Raw genomic sequence first — 17,995 nt, 5'->3', positions numbered from 1 at the left:
ATACAGACACTACAGGAAGGAAGTGTGTGTCTCCAATATGTCCTCCCCCTATACAGACAATACAGGAAGGAAGTGTGTGTCTCCAATATGTCCTCCCCTATACAGACAATACAGGAAGGAAGTGTGTGTCTCCAATATGTCCTCCCCTATACAGACAATACAGGAAGGAAGTGTGTGTCTCCAATATGTCTTCCCCCTATACAGACACTACAGGAAGGAAGTGTGTGTCTCCAATATGTCTTCCCCCTATACAGACACTACAGGAAGGAAGTGTGTGTCTCCAATATGTCCTTCTCTATACAGATAATACAGGAAGGAAGTGTGTGTCTCCAATATGTCCTCCCCTATACAGACAATACAGGAAGGAAGTGTGTGTCTCCAATATGTCCTCCCCCTATACAGACAATACAGGAAGGAAGTGTGTGTCTACAATATGTCTTCCCCCTATACAGACACTACAGGAAGGAAGTGTGTGTCTCCAATATGTCTTCCCCCTATACAGACACTACAGGAAGGAAGTGTGTGTCTCCAGTATGTCCTTCTCTATACAGATAATACAGGAAGGAAGTGTGTGTCTCCAATATGTCCTCCCCTATACAGACAATACAGGAAGGAAGTGTGTGTCTCCAATATGTCCTCCCCCTATACAGACAATACAGGAAGGAAGTGTGTCTCCAATATGTCCTCCCCTATACAGATAATGCAGGAAGGAAGTGTGTGTCTCCAATATGTCCTCCCCCTATACAGACAATACAGGAAGGAAGTGTGTGTCTCCAATATGTCCTCCCCTATACAGACAATACAGGAAGGAAGTGTGTGTCTCCAATATGTCCTCCCCTATACAGACAATACAGGAAGGAAGTGTGTGTCTCCAATATGTCTTCCCCCTATACAGACACTACAGGAAGGAAGTGTGTGTCTCCAATATGTCTTCCCCCTATACAGACACTACAGGAAGGAAGTGTGTGTCTCCAATATGTCCTTCTCTATACAGATAATACAGGAAGGAAGTGTGTGTCTCCAATATGTCCTCCCCTATACAGACAATACAGGAAGGAAGTGTGTGTCTCCAATATGTCCTCCCCCTATACAGACAATAAAGGAAGGAAGTGTGTGTCTACAATATGTCTTCCCCCTATACAGACACTACAGGAAGGAAGTGTGTGTCTCCAATATGTCTTCCCCCTATACAGACACTACAGGAAGGAAGTGTGTGTCTCCAGTATGTCCTTCTCTATACAGATAATACAGGAAGGAAGTGTGTGTCTCCAATATGTCCTCCCCTATACAGACAATACAGGAAGGAAGTGTGTGTCTCCAATATGTCCTCCCCCTATACAGACAATACAGGAAGGAAGTGTGTCTCCAATATGTCCTCCCCTATACAGATAATGCAGGAAGGAAGTGTGTGTCTCCAATATGTCCTCCCCCTATACAGACAATACAGGAAGGAAGCATGTACCTCCAGAATAAACATCTGATGTCCCTCCTACAGCCTGAAATGTAATGACTGGGACAAACAATATGAACAGGATGCATTGCATTTAAATACACTCAGGGAATTGACATGTATGAATAATAGGCCAAGGTGGAAATTCTCAGTTTAAGAATCGATTTACAAATCTTTACCCATTAGTAGAGATGGACAAATCAATATGGAGGTTTCTTCAAGCTTCACATTTCTCTACCAGGGATATTAGAAGGAAGGGAGAATCTTTGATATTCCCTTAGGTGCAAAACATGAGTCTCAACAATTAAGAGAGCAACAGAGGGGTAAATACTAAATATGTAATGGCACAGACAATAATTATATAACATCAGGGAAGAATGTAGCATAGGGGCAGCATAACAAGTATGTGACAGCTATAGCAAGTATATAACAGCAGGAGGTAACACAACAACACAACATGCCATAACAAGGACAGTAGTGGTGTCATAACAAGTGTGTACAAGTAGGGAGCACCTCAACAAGTATAGAACAGCATGGGACACTATAAGAAGCTATATAATAGCAGGAAACACCATTACAAGACTATCTCAGGATGAGTCTACAAAAAAGTAAAAGTAACAGAAGAGGATCTTATAAGTATGAAACAGCAGGGTATAACCATAACAAGTATGTAGCATAGGAACATTGTATCTATATGTAACGGCAAGGAGTACCATAACAGATGTGTAACATAGGGGCATCATAAAAATATGTAACAGCAGGGAGTACCGTAACAGATGTGTATATAGGAACATCATAATAATATGTAACAGCAGGGAGTACAGTTATAGTTGTGTAACATATGTAACAGCAGGGAGTACCGTAACAGTTGTTTTATATAGGGGCATCATAACAATATGTAACAGCAGGGAGTACCGTAACAGATGTGTATATAGGAACATCATAATAATATGTAACAGCAGGGAGTACAGTTATAGTTGTGTAACATAGGGGCAGCATAACAATATGTAACAGCAGGGAATACCGTAACAGATGTGTATATAGGAACATCATAATAATATGTAACAGCAGGGAGTACAGTTATAGTTGTGTAACATATGTAACAGCAGGGAGTACCGTAACAGTTGTTTTATATAGGGGCATCATAACAATATGTAACAGCAGGGAGTACCGTAACAGATGTGGATATAGGAACATCAAAATAAAATGTAACAGCAGGGAGTACAGTTATAGTTGTGTAACATATGTAACAGCAGGGAGTACCGTAACAGTTGTTTTATATAGGGGAATCATAACAATATGTAACAGCAGGGAGTACCGTAACAGATGTGTATATAGGAACATCATAATAATATGTAACAGCAGGGAGTACAGTTATAGTTGTGTAACATAGGGGCAGCATAACAATATGTAACAGCAGGGAGTACCGTAACAGTTGTTTTATATAGGGGCATCATAACAATATGTAACAGCAGGGAGTACTGTAACAGATGTGTAACATAGGAACATCGGAACACTAAGGGCTTCCATAAAAAGTTTTCAATAGTAGGAAGCCACACAAGACATTTATAACAGGGTATAAGGGTTTCCGTAACATGTGTATTACTGTAAGGAGCATCACAACAACTATATAACAGCAAGGAACACCATAGGAAATATATAACAGCAGGGGTTACATGACAACTATATACAGTATGAGCATGGGGACTCATGACAAGAGCAGACCAGTAGGGGCTGCCTATCCATATATATGACAATAATAAACAGAATAACAAGTATATAACAGCAGGGAATACTATGTCAAGCATATGTCAGGATCATCATGTAAAAGTATGTAACAGCATGGGACCCAATTACAAGAACAAAACAGTATGGTTTCTATAACAAGTGTGTAACAGTAGAGAACACCAAGTAAGAAGGCAGTGGTGTAACTAGGCAGTGGTGTAACTAGGAGAGGCAGGGCCCCATAGTAAACTTCTGAATGGGGCCTCACTTACTCCTTACAACACATACTGTATATAACTGCAGTAGGCGCCATAATCAGTATATGTCCCTGATTTTATATGCAAAGAAAATCAAGTTAAACAACACTGCATCTGTATACATTGAAGCGTGTTCCCCTAAACTGCAATATCAAATACAACCAGTCGATAGGAGTGGCGCTGTTTTCTGAAAAAAGTGTCCCTGTTACAGGTCTGTTTTCCTATGACATCCGTCTGCTCAGGGCTTGTCATCCTGGTTGGTCAGTGATATTCTGGTGTCTCCGCACATCCTGGTAGTGATGACACCCCACGTCGTCCCCCCAGCTAATGATAAAGGGGCAGCGTGCCCGGCATCTCTTCTAGATACTCAGTCATCTGTCTTCTTTTATCTTCCTCCTCGCACTTTCCGGCTACATCCTCGTATTGATTACTCTGTCTATCCCATTGTTACTAATTAGGTGGAAATTGTCATCAAAGTGCAGCGGCCGCCCCAGTGGGACCCCCGACTCCTCTCCAGAGCTTCCTCCAGAGGATAAACTCATTTTCTGTAGCAATATATGGCAACGCTCCCGGTCGGCCATCTCTCAGCTTCGATCCGCGCGGCTTGGCTGCGGCTAATGATTCTGCAGGTAGAATCCTCCTTATTTCTGTCGGAACCATTAATACCCCCCCCCCCTCCCCCACCATGAGACTTCCCGCACCTGGAATTTATGACTCCGTCTCTCATCGATACATGTAATTGTTCTCTCACTTGTAGCCCATTCAAATACACGCGAGTCGAGTACAATTATTTTTTAGTGCGGCTTCTTCTGATAATTTATTAACCTTGTCTCTCATTGTTTGGTTTTGCGCTGGATTAATGGCGGCAGTCCTAGTTTATGCAGATGAGTTTTAAATATGTGACCCCCGGTAGAGACAAAGAGGATGAGACAATGTATCAGAGAAGTCAGAGAATGGCCATAAACCACGCAACTCTATTACTCTTCACTTATAAGAGTGATGGATAGGACATGAACTAGGTCATCTCCTCTACTGACCTGATGTCCAACAATCACTAAAAGGGAATGTCCATCTGTATAACGTGTTATATTTTAACTAATATTGCCAGCTATAGCTCCGCTTTTATGATTCCTAGTTTCAGTTGCTTTTCATAGATTTGACAATTGATAAACTTTTTTACTTTCTAAGCCCCACTAGGGGGAGCTCAATATATTACTACATCATGTATATACAGCCACCACTAGGGGGAGCTCAGGAGATTACTACATACTGTATATACACCACCACAAGGAGGAGCTCAGGAGATTACTACATACTGTATATACACCACCACTAGGAGGAGCTCAGGAGATTACTACATACTGTATATAAAGCCACCACTAGGGGGAGCTCAGGAGATTACTACATACTGTATATACAGCTACAACTAGAAGGAGCTCAGGAGATTACTACATACTGTATATACACCACCACTAGGAGGAGCTCAGGAGATTACTACATACTGTATATACACCACCACTAGGAGGAGCTCAGGAGATTACTACATACTGTATATACAGCCACCACTAGGAGGAGCTCAGGAGATTACTACATACTGTATATACACCACCACTAGGAGGAGCTCAGGAGATAACTACATACTGTATATACAGCCACCACTAGGGGGAGCTCAGAAGATTACTACATACAGTATATACAGCCACCACTAGGGGGAGCTCAGGAGATTACTACATACTGTATATACACCACCACTAGGAGGAGCTCAGGAGATTACTACATACTGTATATACAGCCACCACTAGGGGGAGCTCAGGAGATTACTACATACTGTATATACAGCCACCACTAGGAGGAACTCAGGAGATTACTACATACTGTATATACACCACCACTAGGAGGAGCTCAGGAGATTACTACATACTGTATATACAGCCACCACTAGGGGGAGCTCAGGAGATTACTATATACTGTATATAAGGTTACCACTGGGGGGAGCTCAGGAGATTACTACATACTGTATATACAGCCACCAGTAGGGGAGCTCAGGAGATTACTACATACTGTATATACAGCCACCACTGGGGGGAGCTCGGGAGATTACTACATACTGTATATACAGCCACCACTAGGAGGAGCTCAGGAGATTACTACATACTGTATATACAGCCACCACTAGGAGGCGCTCAGTAGATTACTCCATACTGTATATACAGCCACCACTAGGGGGAGCTCAGGAGATTACTACATACTGTATATACAGCCACCACTAGGAGGAACTCAGGAGATTACTACATACTGTATATACACCACCACTAGGAGGAGCTCAGGAGATTACTACATACTGTATATACAGCCACCACTAGGGGGAGCTCAGGAGATTACTATATACTGTATATAAGGTTACCACTGGGGGGAGCTCAGGAGATTACTACATACTGTATATACAGCCACCAGTAGGGGAGCTCAGGAGATTACTACATACTGTATATACAGCCACCACTGGGGGGAGCTCGGGAGATTACTACATACTGTATATACAGCCACCACTAGGAGGAGCTCAGGAGATTACTATATAGTATATATACACCACCACTAGGGGGAGCTCAGGAGATTATTACATACTGTATATACACCACCACTAGGAGGCGCTCAGTAGATTACTCCATACTGTATATACAGCCACCACTAGGGGGAGCTCAGGAGATTACTACATACTGTATATACACCACCACTAGGAGGAGTTCAGGAGATTACTACATACTGTATATACAGCCACCACTAGGGGGAGATCAGGAGATTACTATATACTGTATATACACCACCACTAGGAGGAACTCAGGAGATTACTACATACTGTATATACACCACCACTAGGAGAAGCTCAGGAGATTACTACATACTGTATATACAGCCACCACTAGGAGGAGCTCAGGAGATTACTACATACTGTATATACACCACCACTAGGGGGAGATCAGGAGATTACTATATACTGTATATACACCACCACTAGGAGGAGCCTGGCAGATTACTACATACTGTATATACAGCACCACTAGGAGGAGCTCAGGAGATTACTACATACTGTATATACACCACCACTAGGAGGAGCTCAGGAGATTACTACATACTATACATGCAGATACCCCTAGTAGGAGCTGAAAAAGCTTAAACAGCTTTTACTTTCCATACAATATGCTATATTTTAAATTGTTTTTTTCTCTTTAGGTCATACTTTAGGAACTCCCCTTTATGGGTCAAAATGGAGAGCTTCAACTTAAGACTGATTACTGCTGTGGAGGACCATGCTCTGTCCCTGCAGTACAGGGATTTCTATGGAGTTGGTCCACCTGTAATACTACTTCCTTCCTGTGGTGGGCGGTGCAGGTAACATCTATGGTCATAGGCCACATTTGGGCTGATGGCAGACGATGGTTGTGTATTTGGATGGGGTGACTTACCGTGTAGCCGTTGATGGTGCTCATGTGCTGCCGGGGCATTCTCCATTGGACACTGAAGGCCGTGCAGTTTATGGCTTCAAGACTGATGTCCAGGGGGGGTCCAATCCGCTCTGTAAGAACAGAAGGACAAAGATTTATTAACCCTTAATATCCAGTATCCTAGTATGCTAGATCTCCTGGGTGCTTCTGCATGGCGTGGATGATATTTGGCTTGTTGGGGGCCTGGCTCATACCTAAGGGAATGGAAGGACCATAACAAGTTGGTCTGTGATGAGTAATGGGGGCAAATAGCGGCTGAAGTTTAGCAGGGGCAGACACAAGGAGAAGACTTCAATAGACACTGAGGGAAAGGAGAAAAAACTAAAACCCAATAATCTAAGAATTAAAGGAAATTTACCATCAAAATCCATCCTGATAAACCAGGGACATTACTCATAGATCCAGGCACCGGGACTGTGGTATCTTCTTATATTTGTTATCCATGGCCTCCTTCCTTCTAAAATGTACTTTTAAAAATGCTAATTAACCTGAAGGGCTCTGGGGTGTTACCAGAGCCTCTCTGTTCGGGAGATCGAAAGGCGGTTTCACTGTCTCCCCCATCCGCATCTGCTCCCTCTTCTCCCTGCAACAGAGGAACACGGTGGTTTGGGGAAAGTGCTCCTGCACTGTGTAACAGCCTGTGAAGCTACATCATGGAGGGGCTCTGGTAACAAATCCCAGAGTCTTTGGGGCTAATTAGCATAAAATTATACGTTAATTTTAGAAAGAAGGAGACCATGAATAACAAATATAAGAAGATTACCGCAGTCCCGGGTCCTGGATCTATGAGTAATGTCCCTGGTTTATCAGGATGGATTTTCAATTTCTTTTACATGTGAAATGTTGTCAAATTATGTTTATAGACATATATAAGAATAATCTTTATATAGCACCATCACAAGAGCTTACAGTCTATGAGGATGAGGGGATGACAAGAGCTTACAGTCTATGAGGGTGAGGGGGTGACACAAGAGCTTACAGACTATGAGGATGAGGGGGTGACACAAGAGCTTACAGTCTATGAGGATGGGGGGACACAAGAGCTTACAGTCTATGAGGATGAGGGGGTGACACAAGAGCTTACAGTCTATAAGGATGAGGAGTGACACAAGAGCTTACAGTCTATGAGGATGAGGGGGTGACACAAGAGCTTACAGTCTATGAGAATGAGGAGGTGACACAAGAGCTTACAGTCTATGAGGATGAGGGGGTGACACAAGAACTTACAGTCTATGAGGATGAGGGGTGACACAAGAGCTTACAGTCCAAGAGGATGAGGGGGTGACACAAGAGCTTACAGTCTATGAGGATGAAGGGGTGACACAAGAGCTTGCAGTCTATGAGGATGAGGGGGTGACACAAGAGCTTGCAGTCTATGAGGATGAGGGGGTGACACAAGAGCTTACAGTCTATGAGGATGAGGGGGTGACACAAGAGCTTACAGTCTATGAGGATGAGGGGGTGACACAAGAGCTTGCAGTCTATGAGGATGAGGGGGGTGACACCAGAGCTTACAGTCTATGAGGATGAGAGGGTGACACCAGAGCTTACAGTCTATGAGGATGAGGGGGTGACACAAGAGCTTACAGTCTATGAGGATGAGGAGGTGACACAAGAGCTTACAGTCTATGAGGATGAGGGGGTGACACAAGAGCTTACAGTCTATGAGGATGAGGGGGTGACACAAGAGCTTACAGTCTATGAGGATGAGGGGGTGACACAAGAGCTTACAGTCTATGAGGATGAGGGGGTGACACAAGAGCTTACAGCCTATGAGGATGAGGGGTGACACAAGAGCTTACAGTCTATGAGGATGAGGGGTGACACAAGAGCTTACAGTCTATGAGGATAAGGGGGTGACACAAGAGCTTACAGTCTATGAGGATGAGGGGGTGATACAAGAGCTTACAGTCTATGAGGATGAGGGGATGACACAAGAGCTTACAGTCTATGAGGATGAGGGGGTGACACAAGAGCTTACAGTCTATGAGGATGAGGGGATGACACAAGAGCTTACAGACTATGAGGATGAGGGGGTGACACAAGAGCTTACAGTCTATGAAGATGAGGGGGTGACACAAGAGCTTACAGTCTATGAGGATGAGGGGGTGACACAAGAGCTTACAGTCTATGAGGATGAGGGGGTGACACAAGAGCTTACAGTCTATGAGGATGAGGGGGTGACACAAGAGCTTACAGTCTATGAGGATGAGGGGTGACACAAGAGCTTACAGTCTATGAGGATGAGGGGGTGACACAAGAGCTTACAGTCTATGAGGATGAGGGGGTGACACAAGAGCTTACAGTCTATGAGGATGAGGGGGTGACACAAGAGCTTACAGCCTATGAGGATGAGGGGTGACACAAGAGCTTACAGTCTATGAGGATGAGGGGTGACACAAGAGCTTACAGTCTATGAGGATAAGGGGGTGACACAAGAGCTTACAGTCTATGAGGATGAGGGGGTGATACAAGAGCTTACAGTCTATGAGGATGAGGGGTGACACAAGAGCTTACAGTCTATGAGGATGAGGGGGTGACACAAGAGCTTACAGTCTATGAGGATGAGGGGGTGACACAAGAGCTTACAGTCTATGACGATGAGGGGATGACAAGAGCTTACAGTCTATGAGGATGGGGGGACACAAGAGCTTACAGTCTATGAGGATGAGGGGGTGACACAAGAGCTTACAGTCTATAAGGATGAGGAGTGACACAAGAGCTTACAGTCTATGAGGATGAGGGGGTGACACAAGAGCTTACAGTCTATGAGAATGAGGAGGTGACACAAGAGCTTACAGTCTATGAGGATGAGGGGGTGACACAAGAACTTACAGTCTATGAGGATGAGGGGTGACACAAGAGCTTACAGTCCAAGAGGATGAGGGGGTGACACAAGAGCTTACAGTCTATGAGGATGAGGGAGTAACACAAGAGCTTACAGTCTATGAGGATGAGGGGGTGACACAAGAGCTTACAGTCTATGAGGATGAGGGGGTGACACAAGAACTTACAGTCTATGAGGATGAGGTGGTGACACAAGAGCTTTCAGTCTATGAGGATGAGGAGGGGACACAAGAGCTTACAATCTATGATGATGAGGGGGTGACACAAGGACTTACAGTCTATGAGGATGAGGAGGTAACAGAAGAGCTTACAGTCTATGAGGATGAGGGGGTGACACAAGAACTTACAGTCTATGAGGATGAGGGGTGACACAAGAGCTTACAGTCTATGAGGATAAGGGGGTGACACAAGAGCTTACAGTCTATGAGGATGAGGGGGTGACACAAGAGCTTACAGTCTATGACGATGAGGGGATGACAAGAGCTTACAGTCTATGAGGATGGGGGGACACAAGAGCTTACAGTCTATGAGGATGAGGGGGTGACACAAGAGCTTACAGTCTATGAGGATGAGGAGTGACACAAGAGCTTACAGTCTATGAGGATGAGGGGGTGACACAAGAGCTTACAGTCTATGAGGATGAGGGGGTGACACAAGAGCTTACAGTCTATGAGGATGAGGGGGTGACACAAGAGCTTACAGTCTATGAGGATGAGGGGGTGACACAAGAGCTTACAGTCTATGAGAATGAGGAGGTGACACAAGAGCTTACATTCTATCAGGATGAGGGGGTGACACAAGAGCTTACAGTCTATGAGGATGAGGGGGTGACACAAGAGCTTACAGTCTATGAGAATGAGGAGGTGACACAAGAGCTTACAGTCTATGAGGATGAGGGGGTGACACAAGAACTTACAGTCTATGAGGATGAGGGGTGACACAAGAGCTTACAGTCCAAGAGGATGAGGGGGTGACACAAGAGCTTACAGTCTATGAGGATGAGGGAGTAACACAAGAGCTTACAGTCTATGAGGATGAGGGGGTGACACAAGAGCTTACAGTCTATGAGGATGAGAGGGGTGACACAAGAGCTTACAGTCTAAGAGGATGAGGGGGTGACACAAGAACTTACAGTCTATGAGGATGAGGGGGTGACACAAGAACTTACAGTCTATGAGGATGAGGTGGTGACACAAGAGCTTTCAGTCTATGAGGATGAGGAGGGGACACAAGAGCTTACAGTCTAAGAGGATGAGGGGGTGACACAAGAACTTACAGTCTATGAGGATGAGGTGGTGACACAAGAGCTTTCAGTCTATGAGGATGAGGAGGGGACACAAGAGCTTACAGTCTATGATGATGAGGGGGTGACACAAGGACTTACAGTCTATGAGGATGAGGAGGTAACACAAGAGCTTACAGTCTATGAGGATGAGGGGGTGACACAAGAGCTTACAGTCTATGAGGATGAGGGGGTGACACAAGAGCTTACAGTCTATGAGTATGAGGGGGTGACACAAGAACTTACAGTCTATGAGGATGAGGAGGTGACACAAGAGCTTACAGTCTATGAGGATGAGGAGGTGACACAAGAGCTTACAGTCTATGAGGATGAGGGGGTGACACAAGAGCTTACAGTCTATGAGGATGAGGCGGTAACACAAGAGCTTACAGTCTATGAGGATGAGGGGGTGACAAAAGAGCTTACAGTCTATGAGGATGAGGCGGTGACACAAGAGCTTACAGTCTATGAGGGTGGGGGGACACAAGAGCTTACAGTCTATGAGGGTGGGGGGACACAAGTGCTTACAGTCTATGAGGATGAGGGGGTGACATAAGAGCTTACAGTCTATGAATATGAGGAGGTGACACAAGATCTTACAGTCTATGAGGATGAGGGGGTGACACAAGAGCTTACAGTCTATGAGGATGAGGGGGTGACACAAGAGCTTACAGTCTATGAGGATGAGGCGGTGACACAAGAACTTACAGTCTATGAGGATGAGGGGGGACACAAGAGCTTACAGTCTATGAGGATGAGGGGATGACAAGAGCTTACAGTCTATGAGGATGAGGCGGTGACACAAGAGCTTACAGTCTATGAGGATGAGGGGTGACACAAGAACTTACAGTCTATGACAATGAGGGGGTGACACAAGAGCTTACAGTCTATGAGGATGAGGGGATGACAAGAGCTTACAGTCTATGAGGATGAGGGGGTGACACAAGAGCTTACAGTCTATGAGGATGAGGAGGTGACACAAGAGCTTACAGTCTATGAGGATGAGGAGGTGACACAAGAGCTTACAGTCTATGAGGATGAGGCGGTGACACAAGAGCTTACAGTCTATGAGGATGAGGGGTGACACAAGAACTTACAGTCTATGACAATGAGGGGGTGACACAAGAGCTTACAGTCTATGAGGATGAGGGGGGACACAAGAGCTTACAGTCTATGAGGGGGGACACAAGAGCTTACAGTCTATGAGGATAAAGGGGGTCACACAAGAGCTTACAGTCTATGAGGGGGGACACAAGAGCTTACAGTCTATGAGGATGAGGGGGTGACACAAGAGCTTACAGTCTATGAGAATGAGGAGGTGACACAAGAGCTTACAGTCTATGAGGATGAGGGGGTGACACAAGAGCTTACAGTCTATGAGGATGAGGGGGTGACACAAGAGCTTACAGTCTATGAGAATGAGGAGGTGACACAAGAGCTTACAGTCTATGAGGATGAGGGGGTGACACAAGAACTTACAGTCTATGAGGGTGAGGGGTGACACAAGAGCTTACAGTCCAAGAGGATGAGGGGGTGACACAAGAGCTTACAGTCTATGAGGATGAGGGAGTAACACAAGAGCTTACAGTCTATGAGGATGAGGGGGTGACACAAGAGCTTGCAGTCTAAGAGGATGAGGGGGTGACACAAGAACTTACAGTCTATGAGGATGAGGTGGTGACACAAGAGCTTTCAGTCTATGAGGATGAGGAGGGGACACAAGAGCTTACAGTCTATGATGATGAGGGGGTGACACAAGGACTTACAGTCTATGAGGATGAGGAGGTAACACAAGAGCTTACAGTCTATGAGGATGAGGAGGTGACACAAGAACTTACAGTCTATGAGGATGAGGAGGTGACACAAGAGCTTACAGTCTATGAGGATGAGGAGGTGACACAAGAGCTTACAGTCTATGAGGATGAGGGGGTGACACAAGAGCTTACAGTCTATGAGGATGAGGCGGTGACACAAGAGCTTACAGTCTATGAGGATGAGGCGGTGACACAAGAGCTTACAGTCTATGAGGGTGGGGGGACACAAGAGCTTACAGTCTATGAGGGTGGGGGGACACAAGTGCTTACAGTCTATGAGGATTAGGGGGTGACATAAGAGCTTACAGTCTATGAATATGAGGAGGTGACACAAGATCTTACAGTCTATGAGGATGAGGGGGTGACACAAGAGCTTACAGTCTATGAGGATGAGGGGGTGACACAAGAGCTTACAGTCTATGAGGATGAGGCGGTGACACAAGAACTTACAGTCTATGAGGATGAGGGGGGACACAAGAGCTTACAGTCTATGAGGATGAGGGGATGACAAGAGCTTACAGTCTATGAGGATGAGGCGGTGACACAAGAGCTTACAGTCTATGAGGATGAGGGGTGACACAAGAACTTACAGTCTATGACAATGAGGGGGTGACACAAGAGCTTACAGTCTATGAGGATGAGGGGATGACAAGAGCTTACAGTCTATGAGGATGAGGCGGTGACACAAGAGCTTACAGTCTATGAGGATGAGGGGTGACACAAGAACTTACAGTCTATGACAATGAGGGGGTGACACAAGAGCTTACAGTCTATGAGGATGAGGGGGGACACAAGAGCTTACAGTCTATGAGGGGGGACACAAGAGCTTACAGTCTATGAGGATAAAGGGGGTCACACAAGAGCTTACAGTCTATGAGGGGGGACACAAGAGCTTACAGTCTCTGAGGATGAGGGGGTGACACAAGAGCTTACAGTCTATGAGAATATTGCTCTTCCCTCGTCCTTCCCAATCAGCACTGACAATTTACATCATGCTAAATTCCACCATCAACACTGGAGTTATTATACAAGAAGCAAATGCTAAATGTAAACCCATCATCAGGTGCCCCAAGTGACTGTCACCACAGCTGAAATATCACTTAGCAATGAATTAGCAGTGATTGTTCTCCAGCATGGGGTGAAGTGGTGGTTAACAATCCCTGGGGGGCGCCACATCAAACCTAGGAATCAGAGCACTTATTGTTCTGTCATACACATATAATCTGTCCTCATTAATACATAGTGAATATGATTTCCCTCTACATGCTTAAAAAAACTCCTGAAAACTTTCACTTTCTTACAATCCTAGCTGTAAATAAATAAGTCTGATGTATTTATAGAGTTCTTTCTGTTCTCATTCTGAGCTGTATACAGCTATGTACAGGGAGCTCCCCCTAGTGGTGACTCTGATTAACCAGAATTTCAGTATTACAGTCTAAGACAGTGGTTCTCAACCTGTGGGTCGGGACCCCAGCGGGGGTTGAACGACCAAAACCGGGGGTCGCCTAAAGCCATCGAAGCTGCAATTTTACTGTGTTTTTACTGCGAGTTGCATGGTTTGGGGTCACCATAGCATGAGGAACTGTATTGCGGGGTCACAGCAATAGAAAGGTTGAGAACCACTGGTCTAAGAGATGGTGCTCAGAGATATTGTCAGGCAGATGGTGCGGTTTTTCTGCTGCGCATACACTATTGTGCCATGATGTTGGTATCAGTAAATGAAAAATATCAAGAGGTGGAGGAATGTTACTTTTTGAAATTTGAGATGTACTTTAAAAAACACGTGTTATTCATAGTTTAATAAAATCCTGCTGTCTCCATTGCTCACACTATCCTTTGAAGTATAAGATGTGCTGCATGATAGTGACCCGTGTCTTCATACATGTTCACATCTGGTCCACTATTACCATGGTCCATATGCTTGACCCAGTAGCCAGTGGACTATAATAAGGCATTATACAATGCGGCTGGAGGCTATGGTTGAAGACATGGAAGTTTTCCACTTTCTGAATATGTGCATCCATTATACCATAGGTCACATAGTATTACATAGTGTTACACTGTGGCAGAACATAAAGGGCCACATTTATCACTTTTGTGCGCCTAAGTGTAGTAGTTGCGCCTAAATTCGGGCGCACTGTTTTGCCAGAATTATCACAAGCTACAACCATCTGTGATAAGGTAATTTCCTGCCTCTTATTAATCACTTTACTTTAAAGGGGTTGTCCGAGTTCTTTAAAAAAAGCTAAAAGTGGCCGGGACAGGGCTGCTTAAAAAAAATAAAGATGTACTTACCTCCCGGTGCCCTCCCGCATCCAGCGCTGCTGCCGCTCCGGTCCGGGTGCCATGTAAACAAACATGGCCGCCGGAGCAGCGCTGGACTCAGTTCCGGCCGGACCCGACAACCTTCCGGCCCCCATACACAATGCTGTGTATAGGGACGGATAGGCGTACCCGGCCACGGCCGGCCGGAAGCTGAGTCCAGCGCTGCTCCGGCGGCCATGTTTGTTTACATGGCACCCGGACCGGAGCGGCAGCAGCGCTGGATACGGGAGGGCACCGGGAGGTAAGTACATCTTTATTTTTTTTAAGCAGCCCTGCCCCGGCCACTTTTAGCTTTTTTTAAAGAACTCGGACAACCCCTTTAACACAGTTTAGGCACAATTTTGGCGCAGTTTAGGCGCAATGTTAGATTCGGGCACTTACATGTGATCCTCCTACAAGCTCCTCTCTGCTTCTCCCACAGCCCAGAATGAAGATAACACTCACAGCAGCACCCAGGTGTGTGACACCCTGCACCCAGTGACCTCCTCAGCAGCACCCAGGTGTGTGACACCCTGCACCCAGTGACCTCCTCAGCAGGGGCTTCTCCTGGAGGGGATCCCCCAGTGCTGGTCTCCTGCTGCACCCCTGTAATTCTGCACAGTATCCCTCTCAGACACACTGGTGATACTGTGCAGAATTACATGGGGGACACTTGTTTGTAGTATCTGCAAACTTCTGCAAACTTGTGCAAAGTTCTCTTCTCTCTTGCTTTGAGCTCAGCGTTTTGCAGAATGTTTTGTAAATAGAAGGTGATGAACTGTGAATAGAGTCTGCAGCTCCTGTCTGTAATGTATCCAATGTATCTATTATATGTTCCAGTGTCTGCAGAGTATCTCATGTCTGTATTATCTGTTCTAGTGTCTGCCTGAGCTCTGCTGCTAGAAATGAGCTGTTCTGCAAAGGGGCTCAGTGCTTTCTTCTCAGATAACGCCACCTTCGGGCTGGAGAGTTTTTGCGCCCGTTATTGCGCCTAAATGAAAACGTTGCAAGTGATGAATATCATTAGGCGCAGCAAAACATCTGGATTGGTAAGATAGATGAGGGAAAGCTGCTTATTTTTGCTGCGTGGCTAGTTTGGCGTTTAATCGCAAAAATGGCGCAAAAACGGTGCGCCTGAATGAAAAGGCGCAAAAACAACAGAAAAAACGAGTGATACATGTGGCCCAAAGTGTTACATGGTGATTTGTATCCAATCATAGCAGGAGGTTTGGAGCTGAGTATAGCCAGGGATATCTGTGACTGATACACAAGGAGTTAATGAATACTCCACCCTCCCTGCTCCGTACTACACAATATACCGCACTCCCCAGTAACGCTCTGCACATAGACGACCTTTAATTGAATTATTCATAAACACAAGTTTTTCGGATTCTGCAGATTCTGAGGAATATGTTTAATGAGGGAAAACAAGGCTGATTGGGCCGACGACACTGACTTTTATAAAGTTTATCCGTCGGATCAGCAAAAAAGGAGAAGAGAAACAGGACAATTATTGTGACTTTGGTACAGTGTGTATGAAGACAAAGGGAAGGAGCTTAAAGGGAGCCTGTCATGTTTTATTTGTAGTAAAATCTGTAGGCAGCTTGTTATAGAGCAGGAGGGGCTGAGCAGATCGTACATAGGGGGTCATTTACTAAGGGCTTCCCGAAAATTACCGATTTGCGCTGAATTGCCCCGGGTCTTTGGCGCACATGATCGGATTGTGTCGCATCGGCTCCAGCATGCACGCAATAGAAATCGGGGCCGTGGCCGTCAGAAAACCCGACGGATTCGGAGAAAACACGGAATGAAAAAAAAAAATGTGTTGCTAGACACACGCTTACCTGCACCCAGCAACGGGTGGTGAATTCCTGTGAACTTCAGCGCAGCAGCAACACCTAGTGGACATCGGGCGCACTACCTTAGTGAATCGCCGGAAGACCCGAATCCTCGACGGAGAACCCGCCGCTGGATCACGAATGGACCGGGTAAGTAAATGACCCCCATAGTGACCTATATGTAGGCAGCATGTTTAGAGCAGGAGGGGCAGAGCAGATTGAACAACATTAGGACCACATTTTCTTAAGCCCCTGCGGCAGTTTTCTGTCGGACTTTGCACGTTCTTTAATGTGAAAACTTCTTGCACAGGTACTTAAGAAGTATCTGCACCACATTTGTGTTGCACAAATTTTGGCGCAGCTGCACTATTCATGCGAACACAAATTTCTGCTCTGAAAGGGGCGGTTCCGGTGCTCAGTGAGACCGGGCGCCACATTTATCATGCAAAGTCTGACAAAAGTGTGTTGCATGCCCCATGTTAAAGGTGCACCAAAAAAAGTGGTGCACTCTGTCAGGGCATCTGTGATCAGTTTAATTCCTGCCTCTTATTAATCACTTTACCTTAACACAGTTTAGGCGCCATTTTGGCGCAGTTTAGGCGCAATGTTATATTCGGGCAGTAACATGTGATCCTGCTACAAGCTCCTCTCTGCTTCTCCCACAGCCCAGAATGAAGATAACACCCACAGCAGCACCCAGGTGTGTGACACCCAGCACCCAGTGACCTCCTCAGCAGTGGCTTCTCCTGGAGGGGCTCCCCCAGTGCTGGTCTCCTGCTGCACCCCTGTAATTCTGACCAGTATCCCCCTCAGACACCAGTGTGATCATCCTGGTACACGGGGGACACTACTGTGTAGTATCTGCAAAATCCTGGTATGGTATGGTTTGGGTGGTGGGGTCAGTAGGGTTAGGATGGGTGGGTCAGTACGGTTAGGGTGGGGGGGTCAGTATGGTTAGGGTTTGGCTGGGGAGGTCAG

General features: G+C 45.6%; 1 protein-coding gene across 3 annotated transcripts in view; it reads right to left on the bottom strand.

Annotated features, from left to right (window-relative positions):
* The window catches only part of EGFLAM (EGF like, fibronectin type III and laminin G domains), a 92,057-nt gene that overhangs the window by 59,909 nt on the left and 14,153 nt on the right, over positions 1 to 17,995 (bottom strand). For all 3 annotated transcript variants that reach the window (XR_011853115.1, XM_072135288.1, XM_072135275.1), the window contains exon 2: positions 6,894 to 7,003. Coding sequence is in view for 2 of the 3 variants with exons in the window: in XM_072135288.1 (XP_071991389.1) it covers positions 6,894 to 7,003 (110 nt within the window). In the remaining variant the exon portion in view is untranslated. The remainder of the gene's footprint in view (positions 1 to 6,893; positions 7,004 to 17,995) is intronic.

This window comes from Engystomops pustulosus, chromosome 1 (assembly GCF_040894005.1).
Source record: "Engystomops pustulosus chromosome 1, aEngPut4.maternal, whole genome shotgun sequence".
In the NCBI taxonomy this organism is placed as follows: Eukaryota; Metazoa; Chordata; class Amphibia; order Anura; family Leptodactylidae; genus Engystomops; species Engystomops pustulosus.
The sequence above is the reverse complement of the archived record's forward strand: the minus strand, read 5'-3'. Positions and strand labels throughout refer to the sequence as shown.